The sequence below is a fragment of the Camarhynchus parvulus genome, chromosome 3 (genome assembly GCF_901933205.1).
Source record: "Camarhynchus parvulus chromosome 3, STF_HiC, whole genome shotgun sequence".
NCBI lineage: Eukaryota > Metazoa > Chordata > Aves > Passeriformes > Thraupidae > Camarhynchus > Camarhynchus parvulus.
Window position 1 is genome coordinate 47,508,396 of NC_044573.1, and position 21,642 is coordinate 47,530,037.

A 21,642-nucleotide genomic window follows, 5' to 3' on the forward strand; every position below is an offset into this window, starting at 1 on the left:
GGTTTATGCCAAGAAAGATACTAGCTTTCCCCAGGATTTCTGTAGTGCTGCCTTTGCTTCCCCTCAGTCAGGAAGCAGAGATTATGGTACATAACTGCAAAGGTCCCCTCTGATGTGACTCTGTATCTTTCTGTCGTTGTGCTTAAGTATTGAGATTCATTAAACAAAGCTGCCTGGTGCTACAGCAGTGCCCCCAAGCAGAAAAACATTTTGTGATTCAGGATCTTGAGAGCTGCAAAACAAGAGGAGGAGTAGTAAAGCAAGGTTCTCCAGCAGTCCTTTGGCAAGAACCAGGCTGGACTCAGAGACTGTGCCTTAGATATGTGTCCTGTCAAAATCTCCTGGGAGAACAAAGTTGTGCCCATCCCTGAAAAGACTGTGGTAAAACTGCCATAGACTGGAAACTTCTGAGAAAGGGAGGAAATTGCATAGGACCTTACACAACAGCCCTCACATTTAAAGGGACCATGCACATAAAATGTGTCTCTGACTGGTGATAAAGGAGCAAAGTCTGGATGGGAGATCAGGGTGCTGTAAACTTATTCAATATAACCTGGGTTTTGTCTGAGGGGAGTTTATTTCCAGTGTTCTTACTGGGAAGTCACTGCAGAACTTCATAGCTTTTCCAGGTTATTTCTCCCAGATGTAGTCTCAGTCAGCCTCTCTTTGGCTGTGGAAGTGGGCCCAGAGGACTGAGATTAAATTGCCAGGCCTTTTGGTTTTGCAAACATCCCAATCATAGCATGTATTTTTGTCCACTTCTCCTCCTCATTTTGTTTTAGGAATGGCATGTGATCAGCTATGCATGAGCTGGGACTCTCTTTAGCTGGTATAATTTGCAAGGAAACCTTTTGCAGTGCTTTATGTAGCTATGCCCCCTATTTCTCATTAGAAGGAATATAAAACCCACTATCACCAGATTGGTTATTTTGCACATATACACCCAGATAGACAATTTGGTGTATAATTTGATATATATACATATGCCATACCTGGTTTTTAAATAACTATGGGTTTTAGTCGTTATTTAAATGAGAAAGTCTTTTATCCTTTATTCTGTATTTTATTTTTGGTCTATGGGCCAGAACTACAACACATGTGTATCATAATCCAATGCAAATTCAAGGCTATGGAAGACAATATTAGATATAATTAAATAGATCAAATTTAACAGAGAAACCCTGCTGCATGGCTGGAAAAGATTGTTATTGGAATCTTAAATTTCACACTCCCCCGTTATTTTTTGTTTCTTCCCAGTTCTTTATCTTTGGTTCTAAGAGTCTCTTTGGAACCATGTAACTGTCCTCTGGGAGTTTTAAATCAATCTGGGAGTTTCACTTAAATCAATATACTGACAAGGACAGAACAGCTTGACTGGGTTTGTTGTATTTTCTTACATGAAATTCACATCACATCCACAAGAGAACTGGGTAAGAGCTGTTACATGTCACAGTGCTATGTGTCTGCAAAATCTTGCATGGTTTAGAACCAGTAAACAGCCCAGTAAAGCCAGCAAACATACCAGCTGCTGAGAGAGAGATGTTTGGCATTAAAACCTTCAGCTATCCTTTGTGGGCATACAAGAGGCTTTCCCAAAAAGGCACTGCAACCTCAGAAAAGGGTGGAGGACTACACTGAATACAGAAGCTGGGTAAATATTAGAGAGGGCCGAAATAGGAAGATGAATCAGGCCAGGCCAGGGTGCCCCCTGCCTTCCCTGTGACAGCTGTGTCACCAGGAGCCACTCTAGAGCTGCCACATCTGCAACAACCTGTGAAGGAAGCAGACTCCTCCTGAGTGTGATGCAAAGGAGAACCAAGTGTCCAGTGGTTTTGGAGCCCCATGCCCTGGTTGGGAGCTGGGAGCCTCAAAGCTATAGACCAGGACAGCACCTTGTGCCCCATGGTGCCTTTGCCCTAAAAACAGGGTGTGGTTGTCAGCATTTTATTGGAGGTTAATGGAGAGATCAGATATACAGCAACAAATTGTTTAAATAAACAACCTTATCTGTCCTGTACAGTTTTGCCAATTCGTTTTTTCTTTTCAATCTCTGTATAAACTTCCCACAGGCAGAAGCTCACATCCTTTCTGCTGTTCCAAAATTCTCTTTCATAACATGCCATTTCCCTCTGGGGTAAGCTTCAGTAGGATGGCTGTGCAGGCAAAGCAGGCTTAAGGGTCTTCTTGAAAATCCCTTGGAATGTGGTGTTTTCCAAGGCTTGTAATGGTAAAAATTAGGGTCTGTCTTATTGTGTCTGCAATACTAGTGCAGGACATGAGAAGTTTATCCACTACATCAGGTTTCTAAATTGCAAACCAAGGTAGTCTACCATCTCCTATCAGATTCAGCAATTGTCTCTATACTGGTTTGGCACTGTTGTAGGAAGGTAAAACTACACGAGATGCTAATCTGTGTAAGAAGCATTTAAAGACAATTCTTGTGTGCTGCAGGCTAGATGACACGCTTCAGGACCAAAGAAAATACTTGTCACATTGGGCTTGTGTCCTGAAGCACAGGATTTAATATATCTCTTTTACAAGAGAAGGTACAATGGTGACCAGTTTTTATTAATCCTGCTTTCACTTTCCACTAAACCTACTCAGAAGTTTTGATATATTTTAGCCAGACCGAGGGAAAGATTCCCCCTGTGGCTGTTGCCACATTGAGATTGGTTTGTTTCCATTTCACCTACTTTAGCCTGTAGAGATCAGGACAAAAGTCATTGTTTTACTTACATTGAAAGTGCTTTCATGTATTCTGTTCACACTTTTCTCTCTCCCTCCTTGCCTCTATAACCCCTGCTTAAAGACAGAATATTAACTGTGCAGAATAATAACATAATAGTGAGAAGATGGAGTACTCCTGAGCACTTATTTCTGTGACACTGCTGTTTGGTTGGATTAAGTGACAGGCTGTAAAATATCTACATTTGAGCAACTGCAGCAGAGCATGCTGAACATTTACTCTTTGTGTCTGGAAGCTCCAAGTCATGCCGTGGTTCGTTGTGCACTTGCCTCCTCCCATTGCCATGAAAACCAGTGAAAAAAAAATCTTCTGGACATACTTGTGCTAAGATTCCCCTCACCACGTGTCTGTGGGAGGCTTTGAAAATGAAGGAGGTGAAGAACCTAAAAGCCTTTGTGGACTGTGAATGGACAAGGGTAATGAGCCCAGAAAAGTACAGCTTGTCAGTACAGCTTGCTCAAGATGAAATGGCAACTCAGCAAGTTTTATTTAAGATAAACATTCACTTCAGAATACGTGGAGATAATTTTATAACCAGCAAGACAAAAAAGCAAATGGTTCCCTGAGCCATGTGTTACTAGACGTTAGTGAGACCCCTAATTCTCAGTTAAAAAACTGTATGTAGGGAGCCAGTGCACAGGGAGAAAGGATAAAGGGAGGTAGGAAGAAGTTAATAGGGGATGTTGTGTTGTCTGCAAATTTTTGTTGGAATAAAATAAATCACATTTGAGAGATCCGTGGCCCAGGTGACTGGATGCCTGTGACAGCAGTCTAGAAGCATGGACTGCTGAAATGTGTGAAAAAGATAAATTACATATTTAGAAGGACTTTAAATCAGCTATTCACTTCTAAAGGCAGACAGCTGGATGAAAAATAATTAAATGTAAATATACTAAAATTATAAGGGAAAAGCAGATAGCCTATGCATTAATGTGGAGTCCTGGCCATTCAGTAAGTCTTGCTAATTGGCTTCCTTTTAACTCAGATTTTGCTACATAATGTATATTGACAACTAAATCCTTACTTACTCTGATTCAAAATGCACTAAAATGGTGTCCAGACCTGGGGTCTCAACCATAAATTTAAAATAATTTATATGCGAAGACTGAGGGAGCAGATAAGCATCACTGCCAGACCTGGAGCTTATTACCCAAAGATACAAAATGAGCTTTCTCTCTGTGGCAAGCCCCTGCAGCACTCCTGGAGAAGGCATTTCCTGAACCCTCATCAGAATCAGCATCTGAAGTGTCACTGTTTTGTTTTTTTCTTCATCTAGTACCGAAGGGAGCATTACTTCCTCATGGAAGGGATCATTCAGGCACTGTAAAAGTGTCCTCTTCAAGCTCATTGACCCTCATAGACCAAAATAACTTTTGAGACTAAGAAGGATAAAGATCAAAGCAAGATCCATACACAAATGTTTCCATCTCACATCTGGAAAAAATAAAAAATAGATGCAAAAGGCTCTCCTAACAAATGCTGCTATGCCATCATCCTGTAACAGCCAGGATCTTGTAATACCTTCAAGCAATAAACGAAGAATAAATGTCCCCATAAAGCTTCAGCACAAGCAGCAGATATCCCTCTCTCTTCATCTCTCCTGATGGAGCTGCTCCATTTTTTATACATATTTAAGTATTCATTTGACAAGAGAGAAAGGATGACAGTTGCTTGGTACTGAAGACACTCACAAGGGATCTCTCAGACCCAGATTCAAGCTCTTTTGCAGAATTATACCAAGGATTTCCCAGGGGTCTGCACTACAATATTTTTATCTCTGTTCCAAAATACTGCTGGACAAGAACATATAGAAAGGAGACTTGCCCTGGACAGTGCACAATCCAGTTATAGATCATCTACCTGGGAAATGAAGGAGAAGCTCTTAGTCTAAGTAAGCACTTGAACTATTGGAGTAATAGTTGGATTTCCCAATGTCTTCCTCTCTCCATGGGAAAAAACAGTCCCACTGGCCCAGGGTAAATACTTACCAGCAAAGCCCAATTCTGTGAAGCATTTTGAAAGGCCAGAATTTTCTGGCAGAAAACATATATATTCCACTGGAAAATTCCCAACCAGCTCTATGGAAAACAGTGCTTGGTTGTAACTGCTCCTAGTTTAACTCAATCAAAGTAAGAGCAAGATCAAACCCTCAAGACTGCACTTACCATCTTGAGAGCACAACAAATCAGTAAAGGCAGTGTGCTCTGTTATTTATGTGAAAACCACATAAAAGTGTTACTAAGAAATTTATTTTCACTGAAACTCTGTTGGCAATGCAGCTGGGAGAGATGTTTTTCAAGATGACTTTTCTGACCACTATGTCAGCACCAGAGGCAGCTGAAGGGTTTGAATTGATTAATTGATCCTGTGTTGGTAGACTTCCCTGGTTAATTCTTTTGCTGTACTTTAGGAAGGAGAAAGGAAGAGTGTCTCAGCTTGCTCTAGTCCCCAAGCTGTAGTAGTTAAAATAATAGCACAACATTGCATGAAAATGTTTTACGAAGGCTTATATAAGTTTGATTTGTCCTTGTGAATCTAAAACAATTTCCATTTTTAAAACTAACTAAATTTAACCCAGTATCTCCACACCAATTTAATTTAGATGGATGCCACTTTTCTGTTAAGGAATTGGAATTCAATAGATTAAGGAGAGAAGAGATTTGATACAGACAGGAAAAGAGATGAAAACTGAAAAGCAGAAAAAGAAAAACAAACTAGGAAGAAGGAGAAGGCATAACAAGAAGATAGATTAATTAATCTAGAAGAGAAATCTTTTGAGTGCAGAACTGCTGGCCACTTATAGACAGAAAAATGCGGCCACAGGGAGACACTATTGAAGATTCTAGAAACAGAGCAACATACTTATAGAATTACTGAAAACAACACAAATAAATCCCAGATTTTGATGTTTGACAAACAAACCAAACCAAATATAAAAGAAACCCACCCATAACCAAATAAAACCAAAACCATCAACAAACAAACCAAACCAAAACCAAACCAGAAACAAACCAATTAAAAATCAGTCTGAGATCATTCCTGTGGGCACTGCACATGTACCAGTAGCTTTAAGTCCTGTTTCAGGAAGGACCTGATTACATATTTGAGTTATCTAGGTGCTTCCAAGGCTGCAGCAAATTCTACTTTTTCCTTCTTAATTTCCACAGTGACTCACTTTTTCATCTGTGTTGTCACAATGTTCTCAGAAACTTTGCAATGGACTCAGCTAGGAGCTAAAAAAACCCTCCAAAGCCCTGAAATTTACTTTTTGTTTTGCCTTGTGACTTTATTTCTGAAGCTTTGTGTTTGTCTTTTAAACTTCTTTCAGTTCTTCATGCCCATGAACAGAGCTGTCCCAGGGTGCCTCTGCACCTGTGCTGGTTTGGGTGAAGAACATGCAGTAACTGCACAAGAGGTTTAGGTCAGAAGTGGAATTTGGCTGTATAAAAGATACGGATGTTTAACCTGAGGGAAAAAAGGCATATTAACTAGGTATTGAGCTTTTGGTTTAGAAAATCAACTTAAACTCTGTAGAGCTTTTTTGCTTTGTAACGCTCATGCAGGCTTAACATAGAGATCGAGAATATCTTACTAAAATGATGTAACAAATTGCTAAAAAACTCAGGTAAGCCCTGTTGAGTTTTAAAGGTGACAATGATGAGGGAGAAGCTTAACTTTTATATAATATTCTTTCATATTAAGATCTGTATTCTAAGTACATCACATTTGGATCTTTTAAATTACTTTTTTTTTTTAAATAAAGGTAGAAGAAGAATAAGCAGAAGAGAGAATTAGTTATTAAGTCTGTCAAGACCTAAAGTATTCAAAAGTCCTCTTTTTTTGACAGAGATCTACTTAAAGAAACCAACACTGTTAGCCAAAAACCACACTGCAGTTTCTTACACACCACACTAGTTTCATACAGATATCTGAGTTCCCAGATAACTACCATAGAGTCAGAGGAAGGTGGATCAGGCTCAATCTTTACTTGCATGGAATTCATGCTCTTGGGCTACAGAGAGTTTTGGCCACCTCCCTGGTCTCTGTAGCACACTTTGGGTATTTGGGTCACTTATGTCTCCATTCCCCTCCCTTCTGACCCCCTGTCTAGGAAAAAATAAAATGTACTGAAGTAGCATAAAGACAAAATTGATCACAGCATAGGTTTTCTACAGTACTACCTCCATCACCAGGACAGATGAAAGTGGTTCTTATGAAAACTGAATCAAAACCAACCTGAGTGACTCAGAGAAAACTACAGATCCAAAAAACTGGGAATTAATTGAATTTTAATTCCATTGGGAAGCTCAGAAATGTAGGTTTCACTGGTGCTCTTTTATTTTTATTTTTTAAATTGAGACAAAAATCATCTAAGCTCATATGCAGCCCTATGGTGCTCCTTTAAAGATTAAAAAACAATAAGATAACAAAGAATGGAAATTTTCAGACTGCTCCTCACAGGGAGATGCTGTTTGAAGTGACAGTTCTCTCTCCCGCTCTGCTGCATCTGAGTTGCTTCTAATTATTAGCAAGGAAAATAACGAGTTCCACAGATGTGAATGCAAGTTCATTTTCACCATCAGTTGACTTCTGCAACTTTCACACCAACGCTGAGTTTGAGAACATGGAGAGATTTACACAAATGATGAGTAAGAGTACTGCTTATAATGCTGAGTATTAAATAGAGCACAGGGATAGCAAGGAGGGTGTTGTGATGTGTGGTGGTGGTGTTCTAAGTTGTATTACAGTCTGTTTTATAAGTTGTAGTTTTGTTACTCAAAATGGTTCCAGTATTTTATAAGATGGTTCTGTCCCAGACTCCAGACTCCCTGCGCCTGCTCCCTCGTGCAGTTATCTGTCCGTCACAGGTTTCCATAGTAACTCCCGCCTTTTTGTATCAATTTGCATGTCCATCTACAATCCCCACCTTGTTTTTCTCATTATCTCGAGTTCCCCTCCCCTGTTACTTTGGCAACCCACCTGCCTGTCATTTTTCTGTCCACTCCCCAGCCCCAGAACCTTCTACCCAGGGCAGAAGGTGATTGGTGCAGGCAGGATTGTCCCGCCTACATTGTTCCCTCATTTGTTATTGTCTCATGCTCATCATTCTGTTCTGTAATATGATTTGTTTGCTGTGGCGCACTCCTCCCTTCGGGGGAAATCTATAACTGCTCGCCCCTAGGGGCGGATCTGTGGGAGTTCGCTGTAGTCTCCCTCTTGACCCGTACCTTTCTCTCCTAAATAAACTCTCCCTGCTGCGGCGAACTGCTGCCTCTCTGCCTTGTACTTGCTGCTTTCGCTAGCTAGCGAAAGCCGCTTCCCTGCCTTCCAGGGGGACGCAGTCCTTCACCCCTGCCGTGAAGGAGCTCCCCTAGCCAACCGTTCGCCTCAGTCGCTCCCCGCTCGGAGCGAAGGCTGAAGTGGCCACGCGGCTGGCCCAGCCAGGCTGTGGCGCGCATTTGTGGAGCGTGCCGGGCTCAGCGACACCGCGCAGCTGCAGGAGGGTGCTTTTAAATTGTAGTCATGAGGACTGTCACAATACACTGCCTTAAAAACTTGTGTTCAGTTCTCAGCTTTCACATACATTCCAGTGGCCTTAGGCAAGTACATGTGATTTACAATCATTTAGACAGAGATTCCTTTTCTAAAAGGCTACAGTAGCACCTCAGTTTGAACATAGTGCACAGCAACTGCACATCAGGGCGTGAGATCCCTGTACACACGCACATGAGACAGAGAGATGCGAGGAGCTGCAATGGAGCTTGGTCACTCTGCCACTGCCTGACCTGCCCCAGCAGTATAGGGAGCTGGGCACAGGGCTCCTTCAGAGCAGGAGAGAAGATAATGGGCAACATGCCAATATCCATCTGAGGCTTAGAACTAAGGGGTCATTTCCACTTTCTCTACTACACATGAGATGAAAAACTATTACATACCTTACTATTCAGCAGACTACAGTCAACCAAGAGAGGATGGCAAAGAGAGGGACATATACAGATAGATGTGTACCTGCAGTCAATCCACTTACTTTGGATTTCCAGCTCCTGGCTTCTTTCTCCGGAATATGTTGAGGAAAGTGTTGGACTTGCAAGGTGCCTTGCCATCCCCGACATGCATACGCACCACATCTGAGGTGGTGAAGGCACTGCGGACGTTCCTCTCAGGCTTGGCTATAATGATGTACATCTTGGGAGTGAACATGCACCCCAGAGCCACTGTCACGCTCAGGCTCACTGCGAAGCAGGTGGTGATGATCTTGTAGTTGCTCCCGAAATAGATGGGCACGAAGGCCAGCCAGATGATGCAAGTGGTGTACATGGTGAATGCAATGTACTTGGCCTCATTGAAATTGGCAGGCACGTTGCGAGTCTTGAAGGCGTAGTACGTGCAGCTCATGATGAGGAGTCCGTTGTAGCCCACAGGAGCCACGACGCCCAGGTTGCTGGTGTTGCAGATAAGGTAAACTTCCTTAATGCTGGGGTAGGAGAGGATGGGCATGGGGGGCTCCAGGATGATCAGTGTGATCACCAGCGTCAGCTGCACGCTGATCAGGATGGAGGCGATGACTACCTGGGCCCAGGCGCTCATGAAGCGGGGCTTGCGGGTGCAGATCTTCTTCTTGCTACCCGCCAGGATGCGCGCGATGCGGTTGGTTTTGGTCACCAGGGCGGAATAGCACATGGCGGAGGAGAGGCCCACCAGGAGGCGCTGGAGGTAGCAGGAGGTCGTGGTGGGTTTAGCTATAAGGGTGAAAGGGCAGACGTAACCCAGAAAGATGCCAGCCAGGATTATATAGCAGAGCTCGCGGCTGGAGGACTTGACAACAGGGGTGTCTCTGTAGAGCACAAAGATAAGGGTGACAAACATGGTGACCAGGATCCCCAGGCAGGAAAAGACCACAGCCACAATAGACTCTATATTGCTCCACTGGAGATACTTTACAGGGATGGGTTCGCAGCCTGCAGTGTACAGAAGAGAAACAGAGTGTTAGAAAGGCAGCTCCTGGAAGAAGCTTTTTTTGCTGGATCTCAGTATAATCCAAGCATTATAGCATATGTCTATGTGATGTAGATTATTAAAACTGTTTTACAAAGGAGTGAACTGCATGATGGAAAATTTTGGATTAATATGTTCAAAAAACAGCCATCCATTTTGGGTGTCCCAAACATTTTCTCATGATGCTGCAACAGGAAATTAGATTTGGAAATATCTGCTTTTAGAGATACCTGATTACAAGCACAGAATACCAAAGGCATAGCTGGAACAGAATCCAAAGTCACCATCATCTCTTCATTCAGCAGGGAAAGCATTGTTGCAAACAGGTAATTTTTTTACCTTCTCAGATTAATTTATTCAATCATTACCACAATCACTATAGTTTGATCTACTACATTTTTTGAGAGTGATTTTATAAATACCATAAATTAATCAGAGGTCTGTGGATGGAAAAGTAGTTATAAATCCAACATTTTAATGGAACTATATCATAGCACACTTCTGCTTTTTTTCTCTTCACAGTATCTCATTCTTATTTTGTCAAACCCTCTGTTCATTGTTTTCCCTCTAAATAATATAATTTAATTCTCTTGGAAGAGTCAAACCCACAGAATATGCATGCTTTTAGATAAAAACTGGAAAGCCTCTCCTTTCTGAGTAGCACAGATGTGCAAACATACGTATCTGTTAAGACATTACTTAATTGCTCTCTCCCACACTCAAGTTAAAGGAGTCTCTGGATATCTTCCTCACTGTGCTGAAGTAATACCAGCAATAAACACTATAGAGAAAATAAAATCCTTTGTGTAACAAGATGTTGTGGTTGTGAAGCTGTTATGGGAATCTTTCATTATGGCATTTTCTACTTTCTGTTCTTGACATAGTAGGTTCAAAATGCTTTTAACGTGTTTCTTTATCCCAAGGGAAGTATCCACAGCCTCTTCTACTTGTTTCCATCCTCCTCCAATTTCCCTTGGACACAACTCAGCTTTTCTGCCTTTCCCCCAACTCTCAAGTATCTTTCCTCCCAGTCCCTCACCATCCCTGTCTCTGTTCACCTGACAGTTCAGGTTTTTTAGCCACCTCTCCACCCAGATATCTTCATTACAAACTGCTGCTCCAGCTTTTCTGGTCCTGGACTGGCTGCTCATGAACTCTGCCTGTTCTTGGGCATGGCCAAAAAGAGCAGGGAAAAGATGGTAATGTCAGCAAGCTTGTGAGAGAAGCATATTTTCCTCTAATTTTTGCTGCTAGTTCTTAACAGGGGCCCTGATGTTGTGATGGGCAAAAGTTGTGCTCAGTCCCTTCCTCCTCAGTGTGGAGTGTATTTGGAGAAACCATATATGAAGAAAAAGTTTATGAGTCCCACAGTTTTGCCTAATTTATATGCATCTTCCTTATGGTGACAAAAAGTACCGCCAGATATTTCTACTCTAATGCAGATACCTGTACTGTAATGTAAAGTCCTTCCTTCCAAGTAAGTAAGAAGTAAGACAAGCTATGGATGAGGGTTGAACAGTTTTACTGTAACCTCATTTTGAGAAACAGGAGAAATTTTTTTTTTGTTTAAATTAAAAAAAAAATAGCCCAAGGCAAAGTCCTGACATGGAAAATTTCTGCTTGAACTTTTAATGTCTGCCAATGTCATGTGAACTCAAAGAAGGTTTTGTAATTCCGTACACTTTGTCTCCAAGCTTCCAAGCTGACTTAACTACAGATGATGTTCTTACATATGCCCGTAACATGAAAAACATTAGAAATTATTGCAATGGCTACCAGAGGTCTTATTTTATAAAGAAAATATTATAAAGAGAAAATTTTATAAAGAAAATTAATTTGCTCAATATGGTCTGTTCAAGACTCAGGAAATCCATACTTCTAACCAATACTTTTGTGGTGAAATAGGAAGGAAAACCTCTTTATTAGAAGTGTGAACCTTTGGCCATTGGCTTTAGCAGCCCATACTGGAAGCTGGCTCCTCTATGATTTAATAAAAGACTAAGGATCAGAAGCTCCTGCTCATTGATTAATACAAGTGAAGCTCTTCTCATACAAGAATCTGGTCAGTCATTGTTGGAAGGGTTAAGTTTCAATATGGACTTTAAGCTTAACAACATCAAGACGTACTCACATTACTCCATTTTAAACTATATGTTCAGGGGCTTAACCCAGATCCAACATGGTAGTTAAGCCTATCATTTGCTCTAAGCTTATCCCGTGTAAGATTTGCTTAGAAAGGTTTCATTAAACCAGTGCAATTCCTGTGCACCAGCAAACCCAAGAACCACATATTGTACAAACTGCAAGAAGTTCCCTAGACTGCTTATTACCAGCTAACAGTTGTTGGTTGTCAGCACCTGTGAAGGTGGGTCATTTCCCAGCTAGGAGAAAGTGGGCTCTGGAACCCCACGGAGACTGGGGGAGGATACTCAGGAAATTGTACATGCATTTACAAAACAAAAGAAAACAAAACAGCCCCCTCAACAACTAAACCAAACCTCAAAAAAATCAGAGCAAAAGCTTCACAGTTAAAATTTTCTGGTAAAAGCTGTCTGGTAGTTTTTATATACTATTTTCCCTGCATTTGTGAATAATTTCCAAGATCAGAACGCTAATCAATTTTTTATATTACTATATTCATAGTGCAAGGACAATAAGAGAATCTATGATGTTTTCTGAGGTCATTAACACATCCCAGGTAACTGATGGCCCCAAAATCTTATGATTCTTTTCATAAGACTATAAAACTTCCTTTCCTATCTTGTTTTATTGCTTATTTAAGATGATTTATGTAAACTGAGTTTACTAGCTTGACATTCATCCATCTTATATTGTGTTCTGGTACTATAAAAGATTTCTCTTGGCACAAGGTCTAAGGTACTGCTTTAGTGACTATTTCTCAGGTCTGGTTTTCATCATCTGTGGTGAGAAATCCTTTGTGTCTGCTGAGTCCATTTCACTGCATTCATATTTACGGGAAGCAATCTAAAAAAATTGTGTACATTTAAAAATAAAATTAAAATGTCAGGAAATGATTGCTGAGCCACAGAGACTGATTTCAAATGGAGAAAATGAGCACCTTGAAAAGCATGTCTTATGAAATAGGTTAGTATGTGCTTCACATTTCTTAAAAGGATTAAGGGTTTTAGAGCCTCCATCTGTGATAGAAAATGAGTCTTAAACCACATACATGTTTAGCATTTAAGATTTAAGGCAAAGGGAAAAACAATCTGCACTGTGAGATGTTACCGCCTGTGTCTAGATGCTATGGTGACTGTCAGGATATGAATACAACACATAAAAATCAAGCTATAAAAACACATTTGATAGGAGTCCTGGCAAGAAAAGAGAATTCCAAATTAAATCATACCAATGGCGACTCCCACAAAGTTCGAGACAGAGTTTATCTAGATAAATCCCCTTCTTCCAAAGATTAGGATGGCATTAGCTTCCTTTCACAGCTTTGTACTTTGTAGTATAGTTCAAGTAAATCAATTTTGGGGGTTAAAAAAGAGGGGTTTTTTCTTCAATAAGGCAGACTGAAGAAGCTGTGCGGGAGCAGACTGCCATTTCAATGTTCTCTAGGAAATAAGTCGATGGCTATGCTGTCATTTGGCTGAGGTTACTGTGATTTCAGAACAGCAGCAGTCCAGTCTCCTTGCTGAGAAGAAACACAAATCAGCAGGTCATCTACTGATTTCATTAAAAGTTAATAGATTGCAACATGCCCTGGAGTTTTTTTCCAGCGCTGATTCTTTCCACAACTCTTTTCAGCAGTGCCTGTCATTTTGACATGACCCCTTTTGAGCAACTCTGAGCAGCTGGTAGCTCTGAACCACATTCTTTCAAGTGCATATTGATCTCTCACCAGGTTTTTGTTCTGGCTTCTTTTTAATCAATAGATCCCCTTTTCTTCCCTGAAGAGTAGATACAAGCAATTCTGTGAACCTCCAAGACCAGGAAAACCTGTTTGTGTGTGGATATCTGCTTTAAAATTAGCAGATGCTGGTGTCCTAGGAGCAGGAATTAAATATGGGCTTTTCAAATAGTCAGGACATTTATGAAAGGTTCTGGGGATTTTTTGTGTCTATTAATACCAGATGTGTTTCTCTGATTTGGGCCCCTACAGAATATATTTTTCTTTAACTCCTCTCCTTACAACCCACTGACATGAAACCTGAAGGGTCTGAAGATTTCTGTATCCTGACAAATCTGTTTGTCTCTTTAGCTGCATACCAGAGCACGGGCAGGGCAGGGTGGTGGGAGTGGGAGGTATGGAATACAGACATTTACCCACACATCTGGGACACAACCATAACTTATTTTCCATGGAAAACCAAGTCAGACAATGGGTCACATTTACCGGTCTCTTGTGATTAATACTGTATTTTTACCTGGAGAAGTGGCTAGCTTTCCCTCTCACAATACATGCTCTGAGGGCTCATTTGGCTTCAATTACTAGCTTGAAGTATCTTATAGAAGAAAATAACTGAAGTTTGAGGATTTTGTCTATGTGCTAAAAGTTGCAGCAATATCTGTCAGCCAGTCATGGTAAAGGACAAAGATGTGTTAAGTTGCACATTTGATCTTTGGCTAGGTGTTCAGATTGTTTCTGTGACTAGAAATAATGCCCTGCTGAATGCTGACATCCAAGATTTGCAGAGGTAACATGGGGCAGAGGTGCCTCTAGTCTTTCATAGTGATAACAAAGCAAATGTTAAGGTCAGGGTGATGCTTCTCAATGTGTTGTAGGTTTTTTTGGGGGGGTAGTGGTTGCTGCAAAGCCCAGTGCAGAAGTGGAGGTTGACCTTGATTGGTAAAAAATAAACAGAAGGGTGCCAAAGCATGCAACTCATCTAAGGCATATACACAAGGGAGGCCTAACTCATTCCAGACAGCTTTTCTCAGGATTTTGTTAAAATTCCTCTTGCTGGTGGGTCCAGTGAGAACAACCTTCATACCAAACAAGAGTCCAGTAATCAGTTACTGAAGGTCCTGAAATCCCAGATAAAGCGCTACTAATTGCATGGTAAAATGGTCAGAAAAGAGTATCAAGTCAATATGACAAGAATACACTGAACTCTTGCAACAGTCACTGCTAAATTGCAGCAAATGCTGCTGAGTTCATTAGAGTCTTAACAGCTGTATTAATACTTGTGCTAAATGAAGGAAAGGAACAGACAGACTATAACATATCTTCTTGGCAGAAATTTTGCTGTCTTTATTGTCTCTTCTGTTGCACTAAGCTGAAAGAGTCACCCTAAACTGCATTGGAATGTGTGTCCAAATATGTACCTTTAATATCTCTGCATGTTGCCATCTTACTGTCCAGCGCACAGCACTCTCCTCGTGCCCTGCAGAAAAAGAATGTGTTTGGAGGGACACATGCCTACCTGTCAGGTCAGCATTTGGCCACCAGCCGAGCTCACAGGCTTTACAGGTGAATTCATCCTGAACAAATTCATTCTCCTTGCAAGCAGTGCAAATCCAGCAGCAGCTCACTTCTCCTTTCCTGATCACCTGCAATACAAAATACATCCTCAGTTCTGATCTTGTGTCAGAAAACAGAGAGGAACACACCATCACCCCCCAGCAAACACATAACACAATACAGTGTTTAAAACATGACAGGATTCCTGTGTATGGCATATTTCCAACAGCTAGAAAACACCAATCATGATTTTGTATTGATCCCTGTATTAAAATCTGTGCTAAGGATTTCAAGGATAACCTCTGGGGACAATTTTATTTTGTTTTGAGGAGAGCTGTTCTGAGTTAAAAGTACAAAACCATTTTCCCTCTGGTACAGAAGCATGGTGAATGTCATATTTTCAATCAAACTTGAGGCTTAATCTGTGAGATGGCAGAGGTCAGGACAAGCAGCTCAGCCCATGCTTAATATCTATTGCTTAGTAAAAAGCAGTAAACAAATTCAAAGGTTAGAACCAGTAGTAATTCATGCATATAAATACATGTATATACATGTACACACAAGCACATTCACATAAACATACATTCCAATTGATTTGGAAGCCTCTTTGGGGCTCATTACACAAGTGAAAATTAAAATAAGAACAAATTACGAAACATTCTTCTAAAAGGATCTGTTGAGTTTTAGCAGAAAAAAAAAATAAGCAGTGACCAACTTCATGCTTCAGAGCAGCTCTTTTAGGGACAAATGTCCCTGAAAACTTTCTTTCTTTGCTGTGGGGACTGCTAAATGTCATGATCCAATGCTGAAAAGATTATGTCCTTGTCTTGATTCCTAGTTTCATTACCCTGAGGCTGAAAGAAAGATTAAGGATATCTCTGGCTCCTAGGGCTCTGACAAAGACTCTGCCCTTGTTTGCCAGGAAGGAGGAATCCAGCCGTTTTTTCCAGGTCTTCCTATCCATCTATATGCAGAGATGAGTACAGTAGTGAAAATGCAAAATGTTGTTTTATTGAATACTAGCTTTGTGGGCTTTTTTTTTTTGTTTAACATTTCCTCATGCAGTCTGTGGAGAGAGTCCAATAGGCTTCAAGGAGAGCTGAAGCTGGCATTTTGTATGCATAGTGTTTACATATACAAACATACACAAACTGCACAACCTCAAAAACAGAAAAAAGATGTTTTGGAGGGTGGTAAATACCAATAGTGTTTCTCCTCCAAGATGCTGGTGTGTGTCACTGTGCCTTTGCCAAATCATCAGTTGCTTATTGCTTAGAGTAGCAATATAGAAATAAAAAGCTGCAAATGTGCTTATTAAATGAAAATAGAAAGGGAAGTCTACTCTAAGGAGATTTTGCTGAATGGCTTCGTGCAATTTTAAACTTAATGAATCCATACCATTCTGAGAATGGTGAAACATGTCTTTATGTCATCCAGACATGACTGGTAGCAAATTATTTGTAGCCTGATGCAAGTGCTACTGTTTGGTGAACACAGAGTTATTTCATTTGCGTTTCCATTCATCCAGTTGTGAACATGAGATATAAATAGGCATGGGGTTTGTTGGATTTTTTTTTCAACTTTTCCTTGAAGGTGTAACTGCTGGAACAAAATACTGGACTCCTGTGGGTCACGATATTTTCAAGATCAGCCCCCAGGTGAATCACAGCCAGTGAATGTTGTAGGCAATGACTAAGTGAAAATCTTTCTCACATAAGGTAAAACTCAAATTCTGTCACACTAGAAGATTCTGCAACAGGTACAAAGGGTAATTTTAGAAAACATGGGCCTGTATATGCTGTTGTTAAAGAAAGATATTAGTCTAGGAGTCTATCATTTTGGCATTCCTGAAGGAAAGGAAGTCCTACCCATTGGCTGGAAAGGAGCTTGCTTGGGTTTAGGAAAAAACCACTGACTGGATATTCCTATTTCTACAGCAGAAAGTAAGTGTCTGAGGCACACCTTAATCTGGCCCTTCAGGCAAGGCTCACTGCATACCGACCGGACCATTCCGCTCTTATTCATCTGGATCCTGTAGTCATCAATGTTGAGCACACCCTCGTGCCAGGTCCCAACAAGGACGTAGTCGTAGTGGTTGGGCTCTATGTACTGCAGGTTCATGATGTCATATCTGCAAGGAAAAAACGATGAGTCACTGTCCTGCAACATAAAGGACAAAAATTTACCTTGCTCTTCTCTGCCTCTGAATATTCAGGTTATCCCTTAATTCCAGGGACTTGTGTTTCACAAAAACCCAAAATCCTTTAGGATTTGCAGCAGAATCACAGGAAGTGTCAGCTCTGATTGGCACACAATTGCTGATTGCCTGCCTTGCTTGCATAGAACTATGGGTAAAAAGTTGCATGTCCAGGAAGAACTGCACACTGAAGATAGTAAACTCTGCTGAAGATGCACATGTAGGCAATGCCTGGATGCTGCTGGTTCAAATAATTTGTCAAAACTTCTTTAACCTTCCCTTGGTGTCTCCATGCAGGCTGGTTGTGATATAGCCCTTGCTGGGAGCTCTTAAGCAGAAATGCTCAGACCAATCAAACTGGTGTGCCACAAGTTAGCTGTAAGCTCTAAGTTCGCCCATTCATTTTATGCAGCCCAGTGATCCTGTCAGGAAAAGTTAGCACCTCAGTCTCAACATTTACTTCCTCACCCTAGGCAGGGAGGAGAGCCCTTCCCAAGGCTAAGGTAAGGGAAGCATAAAAAACTGCTACAATACATACCCAGCAGCCTGCCCCATTGCCTTCAATGTATTAGACCTGAGGTGTGTGCATCCCTTCTTGATATTTATTATATTCATTCTTTTACCCACAGTGTAGCTTGATTCTTAGTAGAAAATAAGCAAGTATGGAAGAATGAATATTGGAGCATGTACAGAGAGGAAGAATCACAAATAGGCTAAACCCACATCCTGGTCTCTTAAGATGCAAAGGGTGAGGACTTTGTTTAATAAATGACAAGAGAAAGAGCATTGAGAACAAGAAATCAGCATTAGAGCTGAAAATAACAAAGCACCCTATATTTTCCAAGCCTGGGATTTACTGTCTTGCTCTTCTGTACTGGATTATCTGAGTCTCTGGAGAAAAAAATCTTTTGTTCATAATGGGCATTGCCAATCTATACATGCTTTAAGAGTGAAAGGTCAGGTAAGCAAAGCACAAGCCATAAATAAAATTGGGATGTTTGGTTGTGAGCAAAGAGAGACATCCATTTGTTTCTTTTCCATTTTGACGTTCAAATAGGCAAAAATTTCAACTCTCTCTGCACTTCACAGAGGGAAGAGGTGCTAGAATTATTCTCTAGAGTAGAGCAGAGCAATTTTCTTAACTAAGTATTTGTTAAAGAGGATCTAAAGAAATGCATATTTACAGCTGTAATTAGACCTCAGTTTTGCAAATATGCATGCTCAGATAATGCCAGTGCAGAGCTCCATTGAATCACATGTGGAAAGGACCCCTGCCACTGAGTTCAATGGAGCTCCAAGCAGGAGGCAGCTCCATTGGTTAGGAATTGGCCACTAATCAAGGCATTGCTTAGGAAATGGGTAAATTTCAAATTCATTAGGGAACAATTGCTTCTCATATCCCAGTTCTAACACTAAAGGAAGTGCCTAAAAAAAGAAATTCTGTTTCGAGGCTTGTGAAGAATCAGGATAACGAGAAGCAGTGAAAGTCAAGCATTTCATAATGGATACTCAACAGACAGGAGTAAAGCTCAGTGGAAATGTGCATTCCTCTTCCTAGCAAGGAAAATGTACTTGGATTTTAGCTTGACCTGATATTAGACTGACACAAAATCAGTTACTCTGGGCTGGAAAATTAATTCAGGATGGGAAATAAAAGATTGCTAAAACCTCACATTCCCTTAATGGAATTTTTGAGCTCATATACTTTTTTCATTTTTACAAAAATACATCACAAGGCACAGAGTGACATTAATGCAATATCAGTTAAGAGGTTCTTCTGTGTTCTTGTAATACTATTCCCTTTCCTATAGGTTACCTGTCAAAGAATAAAGTATGTAGATTAAAAGCTCTTATACAGCCTTGTGTTATGACAAGTTGTAGTACAATGTTTGCAGCTTTGATATGCAGCTTGAATTTTAAGTGGAGAAATGTGGTCTAGCAAATGCACTTGGTATATGGAGATGTGATTAAGTTCTTTATCCTTTCCTTCTTAATGATAAATCTGTGCTTCGAGCAAAGACAAATTCAGTGCTGGAATACCTGCTCCCATCCCCTTGCTCACATATGTACAACTTTAACAACATTGGGCTGTGTCCATGCTAAAAATTATGACCCCAGAAGAAGAGGATTTGACAAGAGCTGTGAAGCTCTCAGAGTGTGAGACTTCTTGGAGGCAGTTGTATTTCACACACACATGGCAGCATTTAAAGAAGACATTAAAACATTCAGCAGGTAAGAAAACTAATCCTTCTTTTAACATAAGAGCAAGCTCTCTGGTATATTGGGAAATGATGTGACCCAGTAGGTGGTATCTTATGAGCACGTTACTTTTAAGGCAAGCCAGAATATAAGTCATCTGGTCACAGGGACATTCTTATTCCAGTTAATCTGAGATAGCTGAAGCTACCTTTTTCCACAGCCATAATATCTTACTGATGCTGATGTTTGCTATCCTGAAAGACAGGAGGGAAAAGAGCGATGCTGAGCAATGCCGGGATGTAAATGGATGAAATAACCACCCATGAATCCAAATTCTGAAACAAAAATCCATATTTGAAAAAAAAAAAGTTTACATGCAAGTTTGAAGGCTTTGCATAAGGCAAAATTTGATTATTCACTCAAAGCACTGGGGTAGGTAGTGTTGTCATGACTGAAGCCTCAAGAGCTGCTGGAAATTTTGAACTAAATAGACTTACATTGTTCTAAGTCCAAGTCTGGTTAAGATGAAATGTTAGTTAGGTGAAATTTTTCTCTTAGTTTGTGAACCTCAGCATTTCTCCACATATCAAAGGTTCATTGTTGGGGCTGAAAGTTCTCCTGCCTGTTGTCACAAAGCATTTTATGGTCAGAGGTATATGCAAATAATTTGTTCTAGAGAGGAAAGGTTCTTCATACCAAACACAAGGTAAAAGGAGGCAATTACCCAGAATAGACCAGAGGTAAAACATCCAGAGAAGGATGTTGTGTTGATTATTGCATCCTTCACACCTTCTCCAGCCATTTCTGGAAATTTGAGTGATGTGATTGCTACAGAGGAAAGAAATAGGAGCTACTCAATGAAAGCAAAAAGTGCAGTAAATTTACCAGTATGTTCTTAATGACAGTATAGTGAGCACATACAGCTGAGTTTCCAGAGATATAGCCATGTCATTTTTCCCAGAGGCAGTGCAGTCAGCTAAATGACTGCCTTTGTGCTCTTCCAATAAAATTTTCCTTCATATTTCTCCATAAGAGATATTCAAAGAAAAGATTCTTCACAGAAGGAATACACTTTGGCTACATGCTTTGTGTTTTCCAATCTCATTTTGATAAAAACCTTCAAACAATTAATTGAGCCTGATATAGAAAAAGAGTTGTGTCTAAAAAAATGGTTAAGGTTTCATGAAGCTGTATGGGTTTCAAAACAGAAGATTATGGGAGTGCCAGACAAACAACTATAGGCAACTCTATGTGCTCTTCTCATGATGATGACAGTTAAGATTTTGTGGGAGTCAATTGCTCAGAGAACCTCACAGATTTTGAAAATTATGAGAAAGGTTACTGCCTTCTAAGAAGAATATTATTTCACCTTGTGAAGTTGATTTGTTCACATGATTTGAGGACAAGATACCTAAAAAAGCCTTACACATTTGTGTGACATTCTTGCACTTACATAGAGAAGCCAAAAAACTAAGAAATTTCATAGCAGGCTGACTTTGTTATATTTAGGTTTTGTATGTGGTCCATTTTGCTAAGGTACAAGAACTCTTGGGTATTGACACAGTGCTATGATCTGTTCACTGATGCAGAAAGACTTTCCACAGGAAGCTGTGGAAGCACTACAGCCAGTGCAAAGCTACAGATGATTCTGTTAAGCTGCTGCTGCATACGAGGACCTGACAGACTGTGTAGGTCACAGTTCATATACACACAGCCGTTCTCTGATACGATATTGCCCCTGTCATAAATGCCACAGATTGATTCAAGGATTACAGAATGAATAACAAAAAGGTTAATTGAATTTCCTTGCCCAAACTTGCTAGCTCCAACTGGGAAAATATAGATAAGGATCAATAACAAAAAAATTCCCTACCTAAAATAACCTATCAAATTCTAAGTAGGCCAGGGAATCAAGAAAAATGAACCTTGCTATAGACAAAAATGACGGATGGAATAAATTCTATCATTCTGGCATACTCAGAGGAATATCCTGGTATAAACTCTCTTATGTTTTAAATTCAACAACTGTTCAATCAATTTTATGCTTGGTACTGATGAGAGTTGTGGAAATGC

At 40.4% G+C, this 21,642-nt stretch overlaps 1 protein-coding gene across 1 annotated transcript in view; it reads right to left on the reverse strand.

The window, feature by feature from the left end:
- The window catches only part of GRM1 (glutamate metabotropic receptor 1), a 178,588-nt gene that overhangs the window by 19,420 nt on the left and 137,526 nt on the right, over positions 1-21,642 (reverse strand). The window contains 3 exon segments of the mRNA XM_030945154.1: positions 8,775-9,705; positions 15,136-15,262; positions 17,136-17,304. Of these exon segments, the coding sequence (XP_030801014.1) occupies positions 8,775-9,705; positions 15,136-15,262; positions 17,136-17,304 (1,227 nt within the window).